Raw genomic sequence first — 25,398 nt, forward strand, 5'->3', positions numbered from 1 at the left:
TGCTATAACATCTAGTTGTACACCTCCCTTTTTTATTGCCAACGGAAGAACCCATTCCTTACCGGGTCCTTACTCTGCCTTTATTTCCGCAGTCATTGGTCGAAGTCACGTACATCCAATAACAAACTGTATTTTAAATGACGAAAATATTCATGTTTTGCCAAAGTCAAATTTTTTTTTAAATATAATTTTCGAAAAATAATGAAATCTAATTTTTAATGCGATTTCTCGGTTTCTATAGCTACATTTGGGAAAGTTTTATACTCGCTATGAAAAAATAAAATATGTCAGAATTTTGACTCCGACAGAAATTGACCAAGATATTTAATTTCAAACATTTGCACTTTTTAACGTCATTTTCAACTTGGCTTAAGGAATCCTTTAAATAAATTATGATAATACGAAGAAATATGTGTAAATGAAGTGCAGCAATAAAGGTGTATAATTTAATAAGCCGCACAAGGAAGTCATGTGGTGACACATCAGATATTTTTAACACTATATCTAACGAAAGCTGTTTACATCATTTTATTTTACACGTAACTAAAAAACGTCTTAAAAGTAACCTGATACAAATGTCATCGAATATTTGCGATTGATATGCTTAATCGACGGAAACTCTTATCATTTATTACAAACTTTCTGTTATCTGCTTCAACAAACCTTATTGCGCTATCTTCAAAACCGGAAAATGAAATCTGTGTTGAAAAATGAGCTGTTCTAGAAATATTTTCTCAAAAATCGGTCATCTGATACACTTTTCCGCGTTTTCACTTTGAAGGGCTCCATGCATGTTTATTAAATGTATGTATGTATTCCTAAATATCATCACATGCATTGCATGTGTCAACATAAAAAACACGTATATGCAATATAAATTATGTGTATTGCATGTGTATTCAAAGTACACTTTTTAAATATTATTACACTAGAAAGCCCGGCCGTCATACGAAATGACCGCTGTTCTAGATATTATCTGTTCTAATTAAAATGATTTATGCAAAGGCGTCTGCTAATTCAAACTGAATTACCCAGAGCAGGCGGCGAGGACGCCCCTTTAATTACTGCCCCACGTGGTTTCTCCCTTCTACTTGCTTAATTGTTTAAAGTAGAGTAAAATGAAGAAAACCACCGGCGGTACATTTCTTAAAAGCCACCGCTAGCTCAATCAATAAAGGTGGTTTAAATAACAAAATGTTAATTCACATGTCAAAGATCTCTTTGTACACAACATTTCTTGTGTAGATCCTTCCATCATTTTTCATCTCGCCTTGCAGAGGACCATCCACTATTTTTAATTTTACGTTCTTTCACGAACGCTTGAACAGGCAACATAAAGTTGACCGTGTTCAAATGCAGGCTCAGGTAAAAAAATGCCAACACGCTTAAGCGTTTGGCCTTGAGACTTATGGATGGTCATAGCAAAGGCAAGTTTTACAGGAAATTGTCTACGTCTCAATTGAAACGGCAACCTTGTGCCGTGGCAACTCCACCCCATTGGTTAGTATAGTTACGCAAGCAACCAACAAACGATCGGCGATGAACAGACACTTAAACCGCATATATCTATATATATGGGGTTAAGTAACATCATCTCTTCCGAAACGGCTGGCTCCCGGGCTTAGCGAAGCACACCGTTGGATTCCGCAGGTCCGTTGCACGCCATTTTCACCATTCGCGTCTTCGTGGGATTTTAATTAGCCGAGATATTAATTAAAAACTAATTTTCACCTACGTTTTCCCTACATTTTCCACTTTCTTTCTTGGGTTTTCCCTATTAGAGAGATTTGGCTACGCGCCAAATTCTTTTTTCTCGAATATCTACGGAACGGCGCCGAGTTGAAATTCGAGACGCATATCCTCGGATTCCAAAAGATTCTACGAATCCATCGATACCGTTCTCATCTTCGTACGACTTTAATCGGCCGAGATATTAATTAAAAACTGCGGAAACGTTAATTTCCGCGCTCATTTTTCCGAGTGGCAACAAGAAACTATCGGCGACACACACTTTAGCCGCTTATATATATAAAGATTAATGGGAATGGAGATGATATTATTATATGTCAGATTTCTAGTAATACTGGCCTTATATGAAAGAAAAAAAACAGGTACGTAAAGAATGGTCATAACAATGTTCTATTTCCTTCACCTCTCCTCATCTTTTTTTAAGGAATTTCCTTAATTTTATTTTAAATTTAAAAAGGTTTTTCCTTAATTTCAAAAGCAAACATTTTCCCTACTTTCTTCCGAAATTTTTCTTTAGAATTTCTTTGACTCAAGCATTTACAATGCTGGCCATTAAAATTGCAACACCAGAAAGTAATGATCTGACGAACGCAAAAATCGTCTGAAAGGAAGAAAAGTTGGGATATGCAAATGATTTGTATTTTAGCGCATTTAGACGACTCGGGAGGGAGAAACGACATCTGAAGCTCTGTATGTATGTATGTATGTATGTGTGTGATTATGACAAAGCCTCGAGGGCCATCTGCCTAAGAGGAGGGATGCCTTCGTGGAGGACTTTCTAAGGGAAACTGGCTCGTATACACATTACACATGGGAAAAACCACAAAAACGCCCATGAAGCCAGCCCGTTCGCGGGATTCGAACCTCGGACCGAACTACCAGTGTTCAGCGACTTTACCGCTCGGCCGCTGGTGGGCCCCTGCAGCTCTGCATAAAAGAAAAGTTGTGAAGTGGATTTCTCATTCGGAAAGTGTTTCATAAGGTTGGAGTTTACTCACAATATCGTGTTGTGCCTCGAATAGGAAGAGGAAATACTTACCAGCAAGTTTCGAAATTCGATAGAGGTAGATTATCGTTCCATGATATCGCCGGTCGCACTGGTCGGCATCCAACCACTGTCACGCGAATATGGAATCGATGGATTGCTGAGGGTCATACTGAACGGCATGCAGGATCTCAACACCCTCCCATGATTAACGCCCGAGAGAACAAACATATTGTGAGCTCAACCCTGCAAAATAGTACAACCACATCACGGACCATTAGTCAGGAAATGGACAGGAGCGGTGTGCAAAAAGCGGAGCGGGAGAAAAGCAGAAAGAACCCAACAAGGAGTGGGAACGGTGGATGGAATCAGCTCAATCAAACCGCTCACTCTATGAACTGATTTCTTTCAATTGTACTTTTGAGATTCTCTAAAAACACCTTTCTACACAGAATAACAATAAAATTTTTGAATAAGAAAATGCTAAAAAAGTTTTAAAATAATGACAACTATACTCACTTTTGTTAAAGATTACATTATTTTATTACTGTAATTGATATTTTGTTGCTACTGCAAAGCACAGCCTAAAAATAAATTTTTATCTTGGAGGCAGATCCCAAAGACCAGGAAATTGTATGCTGACAATACCGACCTTTTCCCTTTTTACTTCCTTCTACGAAGTAAAAAGGAAGTATTGTAATCGCGAAAAGTTTCAGGCAGCATATTTCAACGAAAATATCCATTTTGACCTCTATAGAATGCAATTTAACGATGTTTTTGCTTGATATCTGTACGTAAGAACAGAATAAAATACCCTTTTCCTTCAAAAAAATTATAAAACTGCTTTAAAATCAATTCTGAAGAGAATTTTTCCTGGCGTCTGTACGAACGTATGCACGTACGTTTCTCTCATAACTCAAAAACGAGTAGCCTCAGAACGTTGAAATTTTGTATATATGAATGCTATAACATGTAGATGTGCACCTCGTATTTTGGTTGCAATCTTCCGCACCAAACGTATATAAATATATTTACTTTTTTTTATATATATATATATTACGTTTTTTTTTTTGCTTTAAAAAGGATAGTATTATGTTGTTTTTATCTTCCGGTTAAGATTTTTATGCCTTTAGTAAATCTGTATGCAATATTTTTTGAATTATCAACAATTTTAAACTTAAGACACAATAACACGCTGAATAAATACTAATTCAGAAGTCAAACAACAAAAATCAGCGTTATACCTACAAAATTTTCACAGGACTAGTTTCGATGGTTTTACCGAACCATCATCTTCAGCTGCAAAACCGCAAATGAACAAGATAGGAAATAATGATTAGATAAGATAAGAAAGCCTTAGACAAAAATAAGCAAGTGGCGCCATCTGTTGGCGAAACCAGAACTAAAACATAATTTCTCTAAAAGCCGAAGGCAAATTTGGATTGGAATTAGGATCGTTAACTAGAACAGAAAGATTTTTATGAATGTGAAATGCCTCTAGAAAATCCAGTTCTCCAATGGAAGATGTTTTTTGAATAATTTTGGCAGCAGAAAAATTGAAAGTGTGATTTTCGGACCAACAATGTTGAGCAACAGAAGACTTCTGTGTTTCCTTTTTTCTAACATATGCCTCATGTTCTTTGACGCGAAATTTTAAGGCTCTCTTAGTTTGGCCAATGTCAATTAAACCACACTGGCAAGGAATCCTATAAATACCCCAGGAATTCATATCCGGAATGGGGTCCTTGAGTATAGAAGTTGGAATTTTATTGATGGGAGAATAAACAACCCGAAAGTTAAATTTCTGCAAAATATATGCAACTTTATAGCTAATTGATGGAAAGAAGGGAATGACAACAGAATTTTTATAATCTCCTAAAATAAGAGTGTGGCTTTTAGTGTGTTCAGATGAGAATTTTTTAACTGCTTGATTAATAATGTTGGGTGAAAAGCCCCTGTCAATAGCTATTGCTTTTAAATAATTTAGTTCTTCATCAAGGGCTAGTTTGGAGGAGCAAACTTGAAGAGCACGGAAAACATAGGAATAAAATGAAGCTAACTTTTGTTTAGTCGGATGACATGATTTAAAGTGTGGTGGAAGGCAAACCGATGAAGGTTTACGGTAAACTGTAGTACTGAAGTTGGATGTGTTACGTGTGACCAGAATGTCGAGAAACGGAAGAGAATTGCAAGTCTCAAGTTCAAAAGTGAACTGAATAGCAGGATCAATAGAATTCATTGTTGAAAGAACTTTATTTAAATCATCTTTATTACCTTCAAACAGGGTAAAAGTACCGTCTACGTAGCGGAACCATGCCGGGAAGTTTAAAGTTTCAAACAATTTTGATTCATAATAATGCATGTAGACATCAGCCAGGATGGGACTGAGGGGGCTTCCAATGGCTAATCCCTCAGTTTGCTTGTAATATTTATTTTGGAAAACAAAATGTGTTTGTTTCAAACAGAGTTGAGTGAGAGAAATGAGCTCATCAATTTCGATGCAAGAGAAATGAAATTCGCGAAGTCTGGTTTCTAGACATCTTAATGCACCCTCCACTGGGACATTGGTGAATAATGATTTTACATCAAAAGAAACCATGAGTAAATTACTAGGAGAAATGTTTTTAACCGTTTTTACAAACTCTATTGAATTTTTTATGGTGTAAATGTTATTGTCTAATAGAGTGGAAAATCTAGAAACTAAATATTTAGCTAAAGGATACGAGGCAGTACCTAAATTTGATACAATAGGGCGGAAATGAATACCACTTTTATGAATTTTGGGAAGAGCATATAATCTGGCACAATTCGCAACAGATGGGATAAGCGAATGTTTTAAGTTGCTTGAAATGATTTGCGAAGATTTGATCGCAGTTTTTATTTTGGATAAGTCCGAAGGTGAAGGATCTTTAGGGATCGGATTATATGGTCCTTCGTTTAAGAGTTTAGTGACACCATCGATGTAAGTGTTCTTATCCATGACGACTATCTGGCCACCTTTGTCGGCCTTTGAAATGATAATATCCGGGTTAGAATGAATTTCGCGCATTGTAGCTCTTTCTCTCGCAGTTAGATTTGGTTTCAAAGGTTTATTATTGAATTTCACATTATGAGCGATAAGATGCCTAATCATTTCTTTCTGTGAATCTGAAACTTTACTGAACTTGAAAGCTTTTTCGATAGGAGCCAAAATCTTTGGAATCGAGGGTTTACAGCTTTGTGAGAAGTTAAAATTATATTTTAGAATTCTCTCTTGTTCTTCTGAAAGACTAACATTGGAAATATTAACTATTGGCTTGATGTTTACAATGGGAAGATTTTTTGAACTACATGAACTGGAAGACTGTAAAAGAAGTTTTTCGAATTTAACTGCAAGGGTGCTTTTATGACGGTTAACTGCATTCTCCGTTCTAGACCAAGACTTTTGTTCAAGGGCAGTGAATTTTGGATATGATTTAGCGAGTTCCAGATGAAGCTTATAGAGTTCATGTTCAATTTTGGACAATTGTTGACGTGTATCCCTTATCACGGACCGAAGTAAGGCAAGCTTGCAATTTAACAGAATTCTTGAAACGCGACTCAAAGGTCTTGACTCATCTTGACTTTTTACTTAAATGTAAATGTAAAAAATTGATCCCCAATTTTCTTCAAATCAAATCTAATCAAAAACCTTCGAGTCGCGTTTCAAGAATTCTGTTAAATTGCAAGTTTGCCTTACTTCGGTCCGTGATAAGGGATACACGTCAACAATTGTCCAAAATTGAACATGAACTCTATAAGCTTCATCTGGAACTCGCTAAATCATATCCAAAATTCACTGCCCTTGAACAAAAGTCTCGGTCTAGAACGGAGAATGCAGTTAACCGTCATTAAAACACCCTTGCAGTTAAATTCGAAAAACTTCTTTTACAGTCTTCCAGTTCATGTAGTTCAAAAAATCTTCCCATTGTAAACATCAAGCCAATAGTTAATATTTCTAATGTTAGTCTTTCAGAAGAACAAGAGAGAATTCTAAAATATAATTTTAACTTCTCACAAAGCTGTAAACCCTCGATTCCGAAGATTTTGGCTCCTATCGAAAAAGCTTTCAAGTTCAGTAAAGTTTCAGATTCACAGAAAGAAATAATTAGGCATCTTATCGCTCATAATGTGAAATTCAATAATAAACCTTTGAAACCAAATCTAACTGCGAGAGAAAGAGCTACAATGCGCGAAATTCATTCTAACCCGGATATTGTCATTTCAAAGGCCGACAAAGGTGGCCAGATAGTCGTCATGGATAAGAACACTTACATCGATGGTGTCACTAAACTCTTAAACGAAGGACCATATAATCCGATCCCTAAAGATCCTTCACCTTCGGACTTATCCAAAATAAAAACTGCGATCAAATCTTCGCAAATCATTTCAAGCAACTTAAAACATTCGCTTATCCCATCTGTTGCGAATTGTGCCAGATTATATGCTCTTCCCAAAATTCATAAAAGTGGTATTCCTTTCCGCCCTATTGTATCAAATTTAGGTACTGCCTCGTATCCTTTAGCTAAATATTTAGTTTCTAGATTTTCCACTCTATTAGACAATAACATTTACACCATAAAAAATTCAATAGAGTTTGTAAAAAAGGTTAAAAACATTTCTCCTAGTAATTTACTCATGGTTTCTTTTGATGTAAAATCATTATTCACCAATGTCCCAGTGGAGGGTGCATTAAGATGTCTAGAAACCAGACTTCGCGAATTTCATTTCTCTTGCATCGAAATTGATGAGCTCATTTCTCTCACTCAACTCTGTTTGAAACAAACACATTTTGTTTTCCAAAATAAATATTACAAGCAAACTGAGGGATTAGCCATGGGAAGCCCCCTCAGTCCCATCCTGGCTGATATCTACATGCATTATTATGAATCAAAATTGTTTGAAACTTTAAACTTCTCGGCATGGTTCCGCTACGTAGACGGTACTTTTACCCTGTTTGAAGGTAATAAAGATGATTTAAATAAAGTTCTTTCAACAATGAATTCTATTGATCCTGCTATTCAGTTCACTTTTGAACTTGAGACTTGCAATTCTCTTCCGTTTCTCGACATTCTGGTCACACGTAACACATCCAACTTCAGTACTACAGTTTACCGTAAACCTTCATCGGTTTGCCTTCCACCACACTTTAAATCATGTCATCCGACTAAACAAAAGTTAGCTTCATTTTATTCCTATGTTTTCCGTGCTCTTCAAGTTTGCTCCTCCAAACTAGCCCTTGATGAAGATCTAAATTATTTAAAAGCAATAGCTATTGACAGGGGCTTTTCACCCAACATTATTAATCAAGCAGTTAAAAAATTCTCATCTGAACACACTAAAAGCCACACTCTTATTTTAGGAGATTATAAAAATTCTGTTGTCATTCCCTTCTTTCCATCAATTAGCTATAAAGTTGCACATATTTTGCAGAAATTCAACTTTCGGGTTGTTTATTCTCCCATCAATAAAATTCCAACTTCTATACTCAAGGACCCCATTCCGGATATGAATTCCTGGGGTATTTATAGGATTCCTTGCCAGTGTGGTTTAATTGACATTGGCCAAACTAAGAGAGCCTTAAAATTTCGCGTCAAAGAACATGAGGCATATGTTAGAAAAAAGGAAACACAGAAGTCTTCTGTTGCTCAACATTGTTGGTCCGAAAATCACACTTTCAATTTTTCTGCTGCCAAAATTATTCAAAAAACATCTTCCATTGGAGAATTGGATTTTCTAGAGACATTTCACATTCATAAAAATCTTTCTGTTCTAGTTAACGATCCTAATTCCAATCCAAATTTGCCTTCGGCTTTTAGAGAAATTATGTTTTAGTTCTGGTTTCGCCAACAGATGGCGCCACTTGCTTATTCTTGTCCAGGCTTTCTTATCTTATCTAATCATTATTTCCTATCTTGTTCATTTGCGGTTTTGCAGCTGAAGATGATGGTTCGGTAAAACCATCGAAACTAGTCCTGTGAAAATTTTGTAGGTAAAACGCTGATTTTTGTTGTTTGACTTCTGAATTAGTATTTATTCAGCGTGTTATTGTGTCTTAATTATAGAAGCCCCAAACAGGCTTACATTTTGCTTTCTTTTTTGCACGTGGTGTGGCCGCCATTTTGTGATTGTAGGAGTTTCGGTGAGTACATTTTTGCAATTTTCAAGTTATGTTTATGTTTTGTACATTTGGATATTGTGCTTTGCTTGTCTGATTTCATGCATTTTGCTTACAAACGTTTTGTTTTCTATTCATTTCAGTGACGGCATTTTTCTGCTGTTTTGTGTGTACTTTATTATTGCTCAGTTAATTTAGTTTGATTTTCTGCATTGTTTATTATGCCTTCATCCGTTAATCGTTTCTCTAAATTACGCCTGAAACGGCAAAAATTCCTGAATCATCTTGACTTTTTACTTAAATGTAAATGTAAAAAATTGATCCCCAATTTTATTCAAATCAAATCTAATCAAAAACCTTCGAGTCGCGTTTCAAGAATTCTGTTAAATTGCAAGTTTGCCTTACTTCGGTCCGTGATAAGGTTTTGCGGTGTTGCGGTTTTGCAGCTGAAGATGATGGTTCGGTAAAACCATCGAAACTAGTCCTGTGAAAATTTTGTAGGTATAACGCTGATTTTTGTTGTTTGACTTCTGAATTAGAATTTTAAACTTGTATTAGTGCCGCTAAGCCGTTTTTTTATGGCGGCCATTAATGTTTACATTTGAAGCAGGAGACTAATGGATTTGTTGCCAATCTAGATAAACTTAGCTTTGCAACAACAAAGATAACGCATTCATTTACTTTTGCCAATTAAATCATGCTTACTTCTTTCTGGAATTTTTTCGAGGAAATAAGTGTTTAAGATTTACTTCGTAATTTTTAATATAGATATTTTGAGTTTTTATGTATTTTTGCCTTCTCGCGAAGTGAGAACTGAATTAATTATATGAGAAGTACTCAATCGTCTGTGAAAAACTGTTTCTTTTTTGTTTTGTTTGCTTAATTTCTTTTATACATCATTCTAGCTTTATTACAGTATTTGAATAGAACATGTGGCAACGATTAGATAATTCTATTCTTTAAATGATATAAATTTTGTGCATTATGAGTTATAATATGAACGAAATATATAAGTTAACTGTTATATAATTATTGGATTATATAACAGTTAACTTAGTTTCCGTTATATAATTATTATATAAGTTAACTGTTATATAATTATTAATACTGTTAAGTGAATCTAGCGCCAGAGTGTCGCTATGGTAAACAATTACTAGAGTTAATTTTAAAGAATGCATTTATTCTATTGTGGTTTATGCGCTGTCGGCGAAGTAGATTTAATTCAATCCAATAAGTTTAAATGAAATGCAAGAAAAAGTGCGTATAATTTAATATTCCGTACAAGGAAGTCGTGGTGTACATATCAGATTTTTTTATCTAATTTGACAAAATGATAGCAAATGTTGTAGGCGGTCGTACCAAATGTTGTAGACTTTTCTATGCGGTAGGGCCGACTTTTTGTTCTGCAACTTTGAAAAAATACATCAGATGGAACAATTTATGTTTATAATCATAAACTAATTCTAAAGAAGATTAAAGAGAGATTCACAGCTCTTGACTACAAGACGTTAGTAAAATAAGTAAACAAATAAAAATATAATTTATTATTTTATATAAATGTTGTAACAGTTAGTTTACGAGTATGCTGCAACCCTCCTGGCCGATAATAATCGGCCTTATGGTTAATGCAGCATACCCGACACAGGCAAACAAGAATACAGTTAAAAGATTAAATTAAATTAAAAAGATAATCCATTACATATTTAGTTTTCATATATATTTAAACCCTAATAATTTAAATTAAAAATATTAATTAAATTAAGGAAATTATTAAATCATATGAAAAATTACACAAAACACAAAACTACAGAATAACAGAGACCTCATCTTTTAACATGAGAGCGATATCAAATCAGTAATTGCAAAGGACCTCCAGAGGGCACAGCCATAATAAATAAATATTATGCATTAATGGCCAAGACAAAAACAAATAAAACATCATACATTATTGGCCAAATTTACAATATACGAGTAATTCAAAAAATCAAACCACTTAAGTAAAACCACATGTAATCAATTCTCTAAAAACGAATTGAAATTTAAAATCAATCTGTTAGACGAAGACACCAAATGCCTCCCTGTTATTATATATGATCGTCATCGCGCACTTAAAAAATTTCCTTAAAGTATCAAAATCTCTCAAGTTATTATGACCATATTGTAATCTCAAATCTTTAAAATAAGGTACAGTGATATAAGAAGTGCTCAACATCTCAAGTTACACAACAGGTATTGCAATAATCTGTAACCTGTAAGCCAAATCTTGAGAGGTACGCAGGGAAGCGACCGTGCCCTGTTAAAAATTAATTCAGGTCGATATCACTAATAATACTTATGTCCCTTTTGATTTTTATAGCTTGGAGCAATCCCGCCCACCTCTCAGATTCTTCCCATTGAATTTTCCAAACATTATAATAGAAATTTTTGATAATTCCAACTGCATAACTTTTTGAACCAGAGGTTTCAAAATAGATTGCATTTGCATTAGCAATAGCCGATTTAGCGAGCACGTCGGCCCTTTCATTTCCAATATAAAACCCACATGGGCTTTAACCCAATACATTCACGCGTAGATACACATTCACGCGTTGTGATAATAATTTCAGCAAACATTTAACATCATAAATTAGCATATTAATAGCACGGGCCGAGGCAAGAGATTGCAACATAGAAAGACAATCTGAATAAACATGAATATTATTTGCATAATTTAAATTTCTTTTTACCCATTGTAAAGCTTTAAACATGACACAACATTCTGCCTGGTACACAGAGTTATAACTGTTTAACTTAAACATTTGAAAAGCAATTTCAACAGCATAAAAGTAACAAACGCAGCTCCAAATTTGCCATCTTGCCCCGATATATCAACTAGAAAGCCCGGCGGTCATACGAAATGACCGCTGTTCTAGATATTATAAATTGTAAGTAAAATGATTTGTGCAAAGGTGTCTGCTAGTTTAAATTGAATTACCCAGGGCAGGCGGCGAGGTCGCCCCTTTGCTTATTACCCCACGGGGTTTCCCCCTTCTACTTGCTTAATTGCTAAAAGTAGAGAGCAGTCAAGGAAACCATTGGCGGTACATTTCTTAAGAGCCCACCACTAGCTCAATCAATAAAGGTGATTTAAATAATGAAATGTTAATTCACATGTCAAAGATCTCTTTGTACACAACATTTCTTATGTAGATCTTTCCATCATTTTTAAGCTCGCCTTGCAGAGGACCATCCAATATTTTTAATTTTACGTCCGTTCTTTCACGAACTCTTGAACAGGCAAAATAAAGTTGACCGTGTCCAAATGCAGGCTCAGGTAAAAAAATGACAACACGCTTAAGCGTTTGGGCCTGAGACTTATGGATGGTCATAGCAAAGGCAAGTTTTACAGGAAATTGTCTATGTCTCAAATGAAACGGCAACCCAGTGCCATGGCAACTTCACGCCATTGGCTAGTACAGTTACGCAAACAACCAATAAACTATCGGCGACAAACAGACACTTAAGCTGCATATATATATGGGATGAAGTAACATCATCTCCTCCGAAACGGCTCTCCCCGGCTTAGCGAAGCCCATCGTTGGATTCCGCAGGTGCGTGGCACGCCCTTTTGACTATTCGCGTCTTCTTGGAACTTTAATTATCCGAGATATTAATTAAAAACTAATTTTTTCCCTACGTGTTTCCTACATTCTCCACTTTCTTTCTCGGGTTTTCCCTATTAGAGGGATTTGGCTACGTGCCAAATTCTTTTTTCTCGAATAACTACGGATTGGCGGAGTTGAAATTCGAGACGCGTATCCTCGGATTCCAAAAAATTCTCCGAATCCATGGATACCGTTCTCATCTTCATACGACTTTAATCGGTTGAGATATTAATTAAAAACTGCGGAAACGTTAATTTCCGCGCTCATTTTTCCGAGTGGCAACAATAAACTATCGGCGACACACACTTAAGCCGCTTATATATATAAAAAGATTTCTCCAACAACCGGTAATTCACGGTCGAAACAAAAAACACATTTTTTAGCAGTATGTAAAAAGTCTGTGTAAAATCTTGTAAACATGCGTTTAGCTAACAATACATTATCATATAATTTAAAATTTAATATTTGTGCTCTGAATAAATAATTTTCATAACAAAATTTGTACATAACTGAAAGGGACGACATGCCAGCAAAAACACAAAGCACTTCAGTTGATACCGTACGAAAATATCTAGTAATAGCTAAGCACCAGCTCCGCTGAATCTAATCTAACTTATTTCGTAGTCTCTACAATTCCCCCGCTCTGGAACCCCAAGCACCAATTCCGCAGAAATTTTTCGAATGATGTCATTGTAAAAAATGTCCCTTAAGTTCTGGGTTTGACAAAATATCAGAGGTAAATGTTCTCCTATAATAAGTAAGTATATTATCAAAGCGCTGATGGGCATTCAAAAAATGATGCACAAAATTCAATTTGTTATCGATGGCAATTCCGAGATAAAGTATAGAATCAGTAAATTTGATCTTTTGCCCATTATATCTGAAGTTCAGCGCTCGGACTCTCTTACCACCTTGAGGAAACAACACTACAGAAGTCTTTAAAATATTAAAACTCAATTTCTCTCTGATTCTCCGTTCTTCCAATGAATTCATAATATTTCCAAAGATGTATCGTTACATGTCATGATATGAAAAAGGTATGAACTTATTGCAAAAGAATTTCTGTTGTGTAAGGATATGTCTGCGTTTTTAACAAGACCTTACATTTACGAATCATTTATCATTTACGAATACTTTATTCTTAAGACAAAAAGTATTTTTGATTACGTACTTTTATCCACTTTTTAATGACTAATTTAAAGATATATGCCGTTCTTCTTTCCAATAATCATGGACACATATGTCTGTAATTCCCAGCTTTAGATGAAGTATTACATTTTTAGCTGAGGCAGCGTATCAAATATTTCAAACGTGGGAAGAATTATTTTCTAGAATTTGCGTAACATACTGTTGTGTGCGTACGGATTCGTAATAGATTGAATGCACAGGTCTGATGAAAAGTTAAAATATTTAATCTTATCACAAGAAATAAAACAAAATGCTGAAATTTTTCCTCACAGATATTCGTACAATATCGCAATATCCCGCAGTAGTTATATTTTAAACTACTAAAACGTTAAATAGAACACAATTCAACCGCAGAGAAAGCTAATCCGATCTCACCGCGAATTCGCTACAATCAACAACAAGAACTAAGTAAACAACTGAACTGAGATGTTTCTCTCCGGCTTTTATAAGCTTTTTAATCATCAGTCACGAGAAGCTTCTCGTAATTTCTCGAGGTTTCTGGAAAGCAAAAGAGTAGAACTACAGTTACAGCTAACACACAATTGCATTATTTCAATTTAAATATAAATTACGAGATATCTATTTATTAAATGCGCGTTGTTCCGTACTTGCAACTTTATCGTTTCACTGACGGAACACTTTCCCATTGCACTTTTGTTATTGTGCATTTATTATGTTAATCTGTTACATCTGGAAACAAGAAATAATGTAAATTTTAATCTCTGATAATTGGGAACTGATATATTCTACTACTAGGCAGACGAACAGAATGTACTCGCTGGAATAACTGTTTCTGTTCACGCTAAGAATAAAGAATTGTAGGATATCGTTAATTACGCACCTTTTTTCTTACTACGCTAAACGATTCACGCTACTATCACACACTCGTGCACCTGTATTTTTACTTTTTCGGCGTAGCTTTCTCTTAAAAAAAACTTACTCTCTTCTCCTTTTCTGTATTCTTTCCTCACGGACTGGAGGAAACGGCGCTCGCCAAAGTCCTCATCTCCTTTCTTCTTGCTTAAAAGCAAGATTGCTACAAGATTTCTCTTAAAATTATATTACACGGGAAAATAAAACAATTTTAATGACAGTTCTACCAAAAATAGCTAACTAAATACAAAATCCGTAGCAATACAGTATTGCTTAAAATTCTATCAACATGTAATTAAATATCAGCAAATTCCATACGACAAAATATATTAACAGCGGCAAAAGAAAAATGCTAACATAGTCAATGGAGTAGTAGAGGAGGACTATCCGACGCCCCAGGCGGCACGTTTTCAAGTCCGGCATTTTTTGCATGAAGCATTATTTTAGTCAGGTGAGTCGCAAGGCAGGTGAAAAATAATTAAATTCTAAACTGTGGTACGGAATTATATTGAGAAGAAAAGAGTTTTAAACACTAGATTAATGATCCGAAAAAATCCCCACGTTATTTCAACAGCTATGTGCATTTGTTATACCTTTTTATTTCTCCGAAACTTTTGAATGAAAATTACGAATATCAACTTGTGGTGACATAAATGAGAAAGAACTTCTGTTAACAAAAAAATATTTCAGACCTTTTTTTTCCCCTTTGTTATTAGAGAAATAGGACAGGAACATTCGTCTTGGAAGCACTTCCGCAGAGAACCCGGTAAATGTAAACATCGCCAACATTGGCGATAATAGTTCAAACTTGGTAACCCATCGGATTTATCCTATTCGCTTGTTCGAAGTTTGCAACCATTCTCTTGCGTTTATTTTGTTGAATTAAGACTGTCGTTGTTCGCATTTGCAGATTTATATTATTCTTCTCTTATTTATTATTATTTTTTCTGAATTTTTAACAACGAATAGATAGAAATATTTTCGTAGATAGATGCCGGTTCTCGGTTCGGGATGAAAGGAGAGGTGAATGCTAATTTGTAACACGGCTGTTCACGTTGTATTCTTAATTATTAACAGCTCTAAGAAACATGAGGTTTCCAAAGTCTAAAATAATTTGATTTCGTAGACCGAAAAAATGTGCATGTGCATTTTAAATAATTAAGTAATGCTTTTATTTTTATTATTGGTTATTGTCATCTAAAATTATGAGAATAAATCAATTTTTATGGCGTAAAATTTTAACAACATAACATATTGTTAATGCTTTCCTAACAATAACCTTTCAGAGGATGGCAGGTGTGACATAAATAGATGATTAAATTGAAATAAAAAATATTGATTATCTAAGATGTCAGAATAGTTCGATGCATCACCATGGTCATCAAAATTAGCAAACCACTGCTGGTGTAAGGAATATATTGTTTTCTGTGTTAACTGGAATTTAAGACAAATTTTTTTCGTATATCACGCTTAACCGGTTAATTTCAGTATATTAATACTAATTTATATTTTTAAATAAATTTTTATTTCCGTTATAAATCCTTATATATTGTCTTATGCTTAATATATTCTTTTCTGTGCTAACTTGAATTTAATACACATTTATTTTCGTATATCACGTTTAACCGGTTAGTTTTACATCTACATGCTTATTATCTGTGAATTTTTACTACCATATGCTTAATATATTGTTTTGTCTGCTAATTTGAATTTACATGCACTAAAAATCACGTTTACGGATCGGCTCATCGTCAATGAACGGCGAGCTTGGCGAGTAAAAATGCAACGGGTTCTTTCCCGACGCGCCAACGGGTTCTCTGCGGATGAAAACCCTTCGTCTTATACGAAAATACAATCTCCAGAACAAAGTTCCAGCTATTTTAATACTGGTGCGAACATTCCTCTCAATAAGTGTTGCTCGTTGTGAAAATAGTTTCCTGGATAAAAATCATTTAAAAAGTAGTTTATGTAGCGATCACATGGTATGAGAGACGTTGGTGTCTCCGAGTATATAGTTGCTTGCTTGTGTCGCCATCTATAAGCACCAACGAGAAATGCAGCAGCGCACAAGTTTCGCATGCCCTTGAAGTACCATGTACCTTAGGATTCGATCCCGGGGCTGTTTCATATAAGTCGAATTATCTATCACTAGCGCAAAAAAAGAGCTCCTAAGCACTAGGCGCAAGAACTCCAACTGTTTCAAATTTGCGAGCTTGAGTGGCTTTGAAGATTGCTACATTAACAAATGCAAAGAAATTTTAAGAAATTGCATTTAAGAACTCTTTCTTTACTGTCTACATAACACTAACTGGAGCAATCACATAGACCTCTACAATGTCATAAATGACTTGCGAACACAATAATAATAATAATAACAATATACTTTTAAAATGTCGGAAATAAAGTTTTTCTTTAAAAATAAATGTAGAGTTTTAATTTATTTCCGTACATGTCATTTTGATACTTTTTTAGTTACCGGAATTTACGAAATCCGGCATTCTATACAATAACTAGGCAATTTATAGAATGCCGAAAAATGGCGACAACGTACGAATCAATTGAACATTTCACGCATTGACTAGTCGTTCTATAGAATCCCAAATGACAAACCGCAGAGTATGAAATACACTTCGAATTCGCTTCGAATAAACCATTTGTTTGTGGAAAACAAATATAAACCTATTTATCCTCAAAGCTTCAGTACTACACAGTATTACGTCATTAACCCTCAGTTATTTCACGTACTTCATAAAACTCATTTGATTGTTGTAAACCAAGGACGTGAGAGAATGTATCCACTAATGTGACCAAATACGGGGCGAAAAGTGTAACCAGAAACTTTACATTCATCCTTAGGAGTCAGATTCAGGACTCATTTTATCACTGACACACATCCGTTTGATGGCTGTAATTATATCAGCAAAGAGCCGTGGTCAAAGAGAACGTTCTCTCTCACCAAGATTCCCCCAAAGAACTTCCAACCAAATGCGAAAACGTTGCACGGAATGATGCTGAGCTGCACATCCACCTTGTGAGCCCTGCCAGAAAAAACAAAAAGGTATTAAAAGAGGCATTGTTGTGGAACTCATGATTTCCCCCCCCGAATTGAATTCCCGTTGTCAGGTAGATCTTATTGATTTTTAGTCTAAGACAGACAGAGAATAGACATTTATTATGATGTACCAAGATCATCGCACTAATTTTTTTACGTATTTTGAATAAAAGTTTTAAGTGGCATTCTTTCATTATTTTGTCAAAATAATATTTGTATTTTTGAGAAATGCACGTCTTTTAAATGCTAACCTTATCATGACTTTTTTCTTCATGCTTTGCCTAAAGGGCATTTGCTATTCTATAGAATGCCTAGATATTATACACAACGCCCAGGTAAAGTGCTTATGAATTTTCATATTTCATACTTTGCCCCAAAACGCCACGCATTCTACAAAATGCTTGGGTAGTCTATAGAATGCCAACGTATCATACATTTCCAGTAGCACATCCATAAAAAAGAGCGGCAAATTCAGGAACCAGCTCATGCGGCAAACTCAAAGATCGCCCTGGACGACAAAAGTTCTAGCTACGCCACTCACTATTGCCAAATATATTCCAAATTCTGTTCTTAAACAGCATGAAAATATTATTTATACACTTTTCGTGTTATTTATTATTTTTTATTTTATTTATTTTCGTGATCAATTCACGCATTTACCCGTATTCTGATATGTATTCCTTCAAAGCAGATCTTTTAAATGTTGCGTTAATAGACATGTAATACTTCAAGTTTTTTTTAAAGGGGGGGATGGTAAGAAAACGCGATTTAAGAAAGGACAGTATCTTGAAGTTTCCCTTTCTCTCTCTCTCTTTCTAGTTTTTTCTTTCCCTTTCTTTTTTTTTTTTTTTTTCTTGCAGTCTTTTTGTTTTCGAGCCGTTTTGAACTTCTAAAATTTTTAGAGCCAAGAAAAAGTTACATTCCTGAACCGTTCAACTAAAATATTCTAGTAATTAAAAGATATCTCGAATGTAAATTTTGCTCGTGTTTCAACATTTGTTCCGAAATTTTTGTGAGTCTTCATCTAGCCTAAAGATATCGGACAGGTTAAGATCCTCTTGCGTATAACATTCTCAGTTCAGTTTTCAATTAAACGTCAGTATTCAATGAAACTTTAGTTTTAAACGCATAATTTTATAATTATAAGGTCAGAAAATATAGTAAAAGCTCTTATAAAAATATGAAGTCTTGAAAGACCAACGATGAATGCAGGTAGTGAGATCTTCTGCTTTCATCAATGACAACAGAGCTGCCAACAGTGATGAGCAAAGAAAGTTTTAACAAATGACTCGCACTTTTTGCTACAAATAAATAAATGAATAATAAATTTTTTTTTTTAGTCAAATTCTAGTGAAAGGTTTTAATTTTTCAAAACACACAAAAAAAAACACAAATAATTGTGTATTTTTTAAGGAAATACTATAAAAAAATATAAAAAAAACCTTCCTTTAAAAAATCACAAAATAGTATCAGATTTGATAATCCCTGTGGAATATTGATCATCAATGTCAGGTCTTTTAAAAACTATAGATTTAGTTATTTAAAAAAATTCTTATATTTATCATTTGATGCAAGTCATTTTAAAAATTCTTATACTCATCATTCGATGCAAAATGCTTGCATAAAACTCAATAGTTCCTCCTCACAGCAAAACCATTTCGGAAACTAACTCTACGTTCGTTCTGGTCCAAATGGTTACCGATTTATAATATTTTGAAAAGTCTTCAACAGGTGATTTTCGCTGATTTGAGAGAGGAGATTGGGAATAAAAATATGTAATTTATTAAGAAATGTTACCGAATGATTAATTTCATTAGTGACTTTATCGAATCTTCTAATGCCAGTTGTTATTGATGAGCCATAGAAGTTTGGTAGTATTTACGTTTTTCTTCCTAACATTACACTAGCGCCATCCGAACGAAATGCAATTTAATGGTTTTTCAAATCATTTTTCATAAAATCGCTATGAATTTAAACTATTAATTACGTAGTCATGTGTACATTAATATAATATTTTGTACCTTTAAAAGAAAAAGGGGCTCAGACCGAACTACCAGTGTTCAGTTTACAGTCGATAACAGATATTCTGCTAAAATTAATTGATTTTTCGAATTTAGAATTTTATGGCTATTGCGAGAAATTAAAAAATATCTTAGAAATGATTTCTCTTTCTTTGATGTCAAAAAGAAGGGTCTTTTATTATTCAAGGAAAAACATGTGAGCAATATTTGTTTCAAAGTAATGCAGGATATCACGGTACTTATAAGAAGCTGTGTTAAGGCCGAAGTGAAGAAAACAATTAATTATGAAACATCTGCGCAAATTTCTGCAGAAAACGAGGTAAGATTTCTAAATTTTTCTTGTGCATGATGCTTATCAGTATTAATAATGCTCTCATTAAGAATACTAAGTGTATATCAGTTAATTGAAAACTATCTTTTTGAATAATGTTTTCCAAACTTTTAAATGTAAGTGTAATAATAGTATGTGCATAGTTCATGAATAGTTGTTCTAAATTATTGAAATAGCCGAATTCGTGAAAGATCTGTTTATCTGCAAGAACATGAATACAAAGCCAATTTTCTCTTATTAATATTAATTAGTATCATAGAATATTTTATGCAGTTAAAATTTTATTAATTTCATCAGGATATGTTTTAATATTTTAGCTGTTGTAATCGATTTTTAATGAATACACATAAATATCGAAATGCTAATTTTTTTTAATACTTTCCATTGTAGATATTAAGGATACCAACAGCTGTAATATTAGAAGCATCACTAATATTGAAACATTTTAATGTAAAAGGTCCATAGTTTGAGATAACATGTGCCTTAAGTATATGCATTAGAATTACACTAGTATATTTCCTATGGTAGATCTTTTCAATAAATACACTTGAAAATCTTTTTGAGCTACATGATTTTAAAATAGAAAATTCTGCACATAAATTACGTAACTTACGAGATTAAAAATAACTTCGATTTATTTTTTTTAATATTTAAAATGTCTACAGATAGTACTTTTTTATTATTTATTATTATAAAATGAAGAAATATGTATTATGAAGAATTATTAGTTTTACAGCTAGTACTGCAGTGAACTCAGTTGCACAAATCTCTACATTTTTATTTTTTTGGCAATTTTATTATAGTATACAAAATGTGTACATTTGCAGTTTATACTATCAACAGGATAATAGTCAGTTGCTAAAAATTTAATTTTAAGTTGTATAAAATTATATATTAATTTTGAACTGCGCGGAACATTGGCATCGTTATCCTTACATGATTTAAGGTCTAACTGCATTTACAGTGCTCCGGAAATTTGACTATTACGATTTTCAGAAACCAGCTATTTATATTTACTGTTCTGCTTGTTAAGCTGATAAAATTATGACTTACAAATATTTATAGTAACTTTCTTTTCAGTGTAGAAGAGCAATCTATGTATTCATTTTGACATTTTTTATAAATGAATTAATTATGAGATTAAAGAAAGAATTCATAAATATTAACAATCAAAACATATTAAAGCAGCGAACAAAAGAGTATCATGAAAATAACATATAAGAGTTACTAAAATTATACTAACCATATGAATGAACAGTTAATTAATGGATGAATTAATAATTAAAGATGAAATGCAAATTTCAGAACTAATTAAAAATAAACAAAGTTTCCGAATTTTCAACATATCTACCACAGCACAAGCTTGTTTGTTTACATTAGCAGTTCTTACACCACGTGACCTCCGACGTCACCGGAATGTATCTCATTCCAAAAAATAAATGCAGTAACATTTATTACTAAAACCTAGCAAAAAATCATTGTTTACAGCACAAAAAAAACACTTGAAACACTTTCGTCCTATTACATGATATTATATTCCATTTCTAAACTGGATAAGAATTTATTGAATTATATTTTTAAAAAAATCATAAATTGGTGCAAATCGCCAAAAATCAATAACTGTGACCATTAAAATTGAATTTTTGTCTGTAGGCAAAAAGTCCATGTAAAGATGCAAAACTATATGTTAGTGTGATTGTAAACATTGTTTGAAATATATGCAATAAATCAATTCAAATCTCAATATGATTACATCAAAAGTATTTGTGAAGAAAACAAAAAGAGGAGCTATTGTTAAAACTGTGAGAGAACATTACCTACGTGATGATATACTTTGTGGTTCTGCATTATGTGTTTCCTGCCCAGAATCAAGCACATGTTTGGAAGCTGAACCTATAAGCTATAGTGAATTGTGCAAAAATCCGCATTATATAATTCCAGATTCAAATGTTGTTATACATCAGGTAGAGTAAAAAAAAAACTTCAGCGGCATTTGAATATAATTTTGGTAACTTTTTAAGGAATTTAGCTGTGTGTTAATGCTAAATATTTTCCGGTATCGATTTTGATTGTGGATTACTATCTAATGAAGGATGTATAAAAGAGTCGTGCATAATATTTATTTTGAATCTAAATGCGGATTGTAAAAGTGTTATGTTTTGTCGAACTATTTATTATATGCTGTTTATGTGAAAAATAAGTATAAGGATTAATGTATATTTCTTTTCAGATTGATGTTCTTGGTGAACCAGCTTTCAAAAATGTTATTATATTACAGACAGTATTAGAAGAAATACGGCATCGCCATTCACCAGCATATAATAGGCTCAAAGAAGTAATTTCAAATGCTGATCGTCATTTTTATACATTTACAAATGAGCATCATCGGTAAGTCTTCTGAAGATATTCTGTAAATTCATAACATACGAGCTTTCATATGATCTTGCTTCTTTATATGCTAATTTTTATTGTATCTTAATTAGGTTAAAAAATTGTTCGTTGATACTTGAAACGTATTAATACTGAAGATTTTGAAAAGTTTGACAAGGAGTCTGTTTCTAAGATATGCATTTGGGTAAAGTAGACTTTAAGGTACCCCTTGTATTATGGCGAAGTTATTGTTTGATTTATTGCCAAGTTGTTTCATTTATGGTAGCCTAAGTAGTTGAATGGTATGGAAACCCTATTGTTACGTAATCGGGTGCATGATTCTGGGAAATTTTGAATCATGGGCTCTTTTGTAAGCGTTTTTGTGGTGTATGTTGGTTTGATTCTTTAGACGGTAGAACAGTCGAATGTAGTAAGATTAATTTGAAGTTTCTGTACAATTTGGAGCGAAAGGGGAAAGAGCTTTAATTGACTGGTGTGTAAATGAAGGTTTACTTAGTAGCCATTATAAGTGTCCTGTATGTAGGAAGGATATACGTCTAGTCGAACGTAAAAACTGTTTAGATGGATTTGAATGGGCTTGTAGGAAGAAAGGTTCAGATGGTCACTATGTGAAGCGTTCGATCAGAAAGAGTACCTGGTTTGAAAAAAGTCATTTGAGTATGACTGATATTTTGATTTTTACGTGGCTCTGAGTGTGCGAAGCGAACTCAAAAATCGTGGTAAGTGAATATTTGCTTTTGGTAGTGCTTAAATGTATAACATGTTTTTCCTTTTTTATGTTATTTTATTGTTTGGTTTAAAATGTATTTTACTGAGATTATGTATTTTTTGTTTGCCTATATTGTAGAATTTGGTGCTCCTTTGCCTTTTTATCGATGTGTACATGGACAAAGTAAATGGAGTGCACAATGCAAGTTTGTGCAATTCTGGGATTTTTTTTTTTTTTTTAAGTGAAAATAGGTCGATGTGTACATGGATAAAGTCAAAGGAGTGCGCAATGCCATTTTTGTGCAATTCGGGGATTTTTTTTTAAGTGAAAATAAGTCGATGTGTACATGGATACCGGGTTTGTGCAATTGTTTGTCTTGTTATTTTGGCTTTGTGTAGCGGCTTCGCAAGCCAAAATAACGAGTCAAAGAGTTGCACAAAATCGGTATCCACGTACCGCCAAAAATGCCAAGTTTCGCCAAGGGTTACCCATAACTATACTTTTACCATGCATTTCACTGAATATATACTTTGTAATATTGTCCATTAGTTTTACATCAGCTTCAGTTTTACTTTTCAATGCCAAAATTCTGTAGCTCTAAATTAGTTTCTTATAATTGATAAACTTTCTTATAGTTTTCATTGTTTTACAAGTCATAAAATGAAGGAAAACGAGAAATGTTATGGTTTTCTAGATTATTTTACATATTTTTTTATATTATTATAAAAGTATAAAAATAATGAAAAAGATTAAATTGAAACTACAGCTAGATTATGCTTGACAAGGATTTATTTATAAGGTTGATCTTTACAGTATGGTAACTTGGCGATTTTTTGGCGAAAATTTGGCAACCAACTCTCCTACAGCAAACCTCTATTTTTTTTCCCCGCCACCATTTTGTCTTCACGAAGTAAAGACATGTTTCTTTTCTTCTTATCTACTGAACACTTCTTCCAACAATCTACTAGCCGAATTACACTTATGCTAGAAATTTTATCAAACAAAACTGCTTAATCATGACAAATATTCACTGCAAAATTGGGAAAAAGTGCACAATACCATACTCCTTACGCGTTTTTCAAAATAACACATACACATAAACCATGTACACGCCGACTTATTTTTACTTAAAAAAACATCCCAGAATTGCACAAAAATGGCATTGCACACACTCTTCACTATATCCATGTACACTGCTTTTTTCTCATAAATTAGAAAAATTTCATGAAAATACATGACAATTTTCTCAATCTTTAAACCCGGTAAAAAGAACATATATGAAATTACCTGATCACGGAAAAGTATTTACCCTTTACAAATATGAACATTTCCACATATAAAATAAATAAAATATCCAAAAACTTTTACCTGTACATCATCTATTACATTATACACGTCACCAATGAATTCATACCGCAAGCATTACAAATACTTAGTATCAAATATTTAAATTATTTCCATGCACGTTTATTTCAACTTAAACATATACCAAATTCCTACAAACATAAAATTCACAAAATAACTATCATTTCATTAAAATATAATTAAATTCAAAACCACTACTTAAAATATAAATGAGCACATACATTAAATTAATAAAAATTACCTTACAATCCTAATTACTTTAAACTAAATCATTGCTAATAACAATTTTCCCTATAATACCAAATTCCTTTCCACCTTACATTTAGAACAATGCATAAAAATAATATCTTCAAATAATTAAAAATACTAAGTTACCTAATCTTCTTCAGAATCTTGATTACGTGGCGGATACACTTTTCTAATTCATTCAATAAAATTATTGAAAGATTTTTTCTGCGAATTTTTCCTCCATACTTCCTCCGCTAAATAAAAAGCAAAGTTCTCTTTATCACAATGCCTAAATACCCATTTCGAATTAACTTTAGTTAGGGCCATGGGATCCAAAAATTAAACAACACTGTTTCACACAACACAGTATAAAGCTAAATACAAAATTTCCACATTTTTTCTTGATTTCCCCCCTTTTCCGATTAAAGAACCGTAATTCGTCCATTAATATCACATGACATATCCCATGATCTCTCATTTCCCTCACACAAAATAATGCGTAATCGGAACTGAGTACTGCTCACATTATTACCAAAGTCCCAGGTAGTAACCTTTATCGCCTCCAAAATGTCGCCAAACTACCAGTTACCATATTGTAAAAATCAACCATTTATAATTTTTATGAGGATCTGCAGCATTGTTGTGATTCATAAAAAAATTTTCCTAATGTAATTATTTTTATTTGAGACTTGTTCAAAGAAAAGCACTGTTTTAAGTGAAATACAA

The 25,398-nt window shown here is 33.4% G+C and overlaps 1 protein-coding gene across 2 annotated transcripts in view; it reads left to right on the plus strand.

The window, feature by feature from the left end:
• Dis3 (exosome complex exonuclease RRP44-like protein Dis3) overlaps positions 1-25,398 on the plus strand; it is a 106,975-nt gene that overhangs the window by 25,828 nt on the left and 55,749 nt on the right. The window contains exons 1-2 of one of the 2 annotated variants that reach the window (XM_035350801.2): positions 21,651-21,943; positions 22,210-22,367. In XM_035350801.2, coding sequence (XP_035206692.1) covers positions 21,725-21,943; positions 22,210-22,367 — 377 coding nt within the window. In that variant the 5' untranslated portion in view covers positions 21,651-21,724. Of the gene's footprint in view, positions 1-21,650; positions 21,944-22,209; positions 22,368-25,398 lie in introns of those variants that run through there. The other variant, XM_085824300.1, reaches the window with a different exon arrangement.

The sequence above is a fragment of the Stegodyphus dumicola genome, chromosome 9 (assembly GCF_044657685.1).
Source record: "Stegodyphus dumicola isolate Sdum_Otavi_A_Nest chromosome 9, ASM4465768v1".
In the NCBI taxonomy this organism is placed as follows: Eukaryota; Metazoa; Arthropoda; class Arachnida; order Araneae; family Eresidae; genus Stegodyphus; species Stegodyphus dumicola.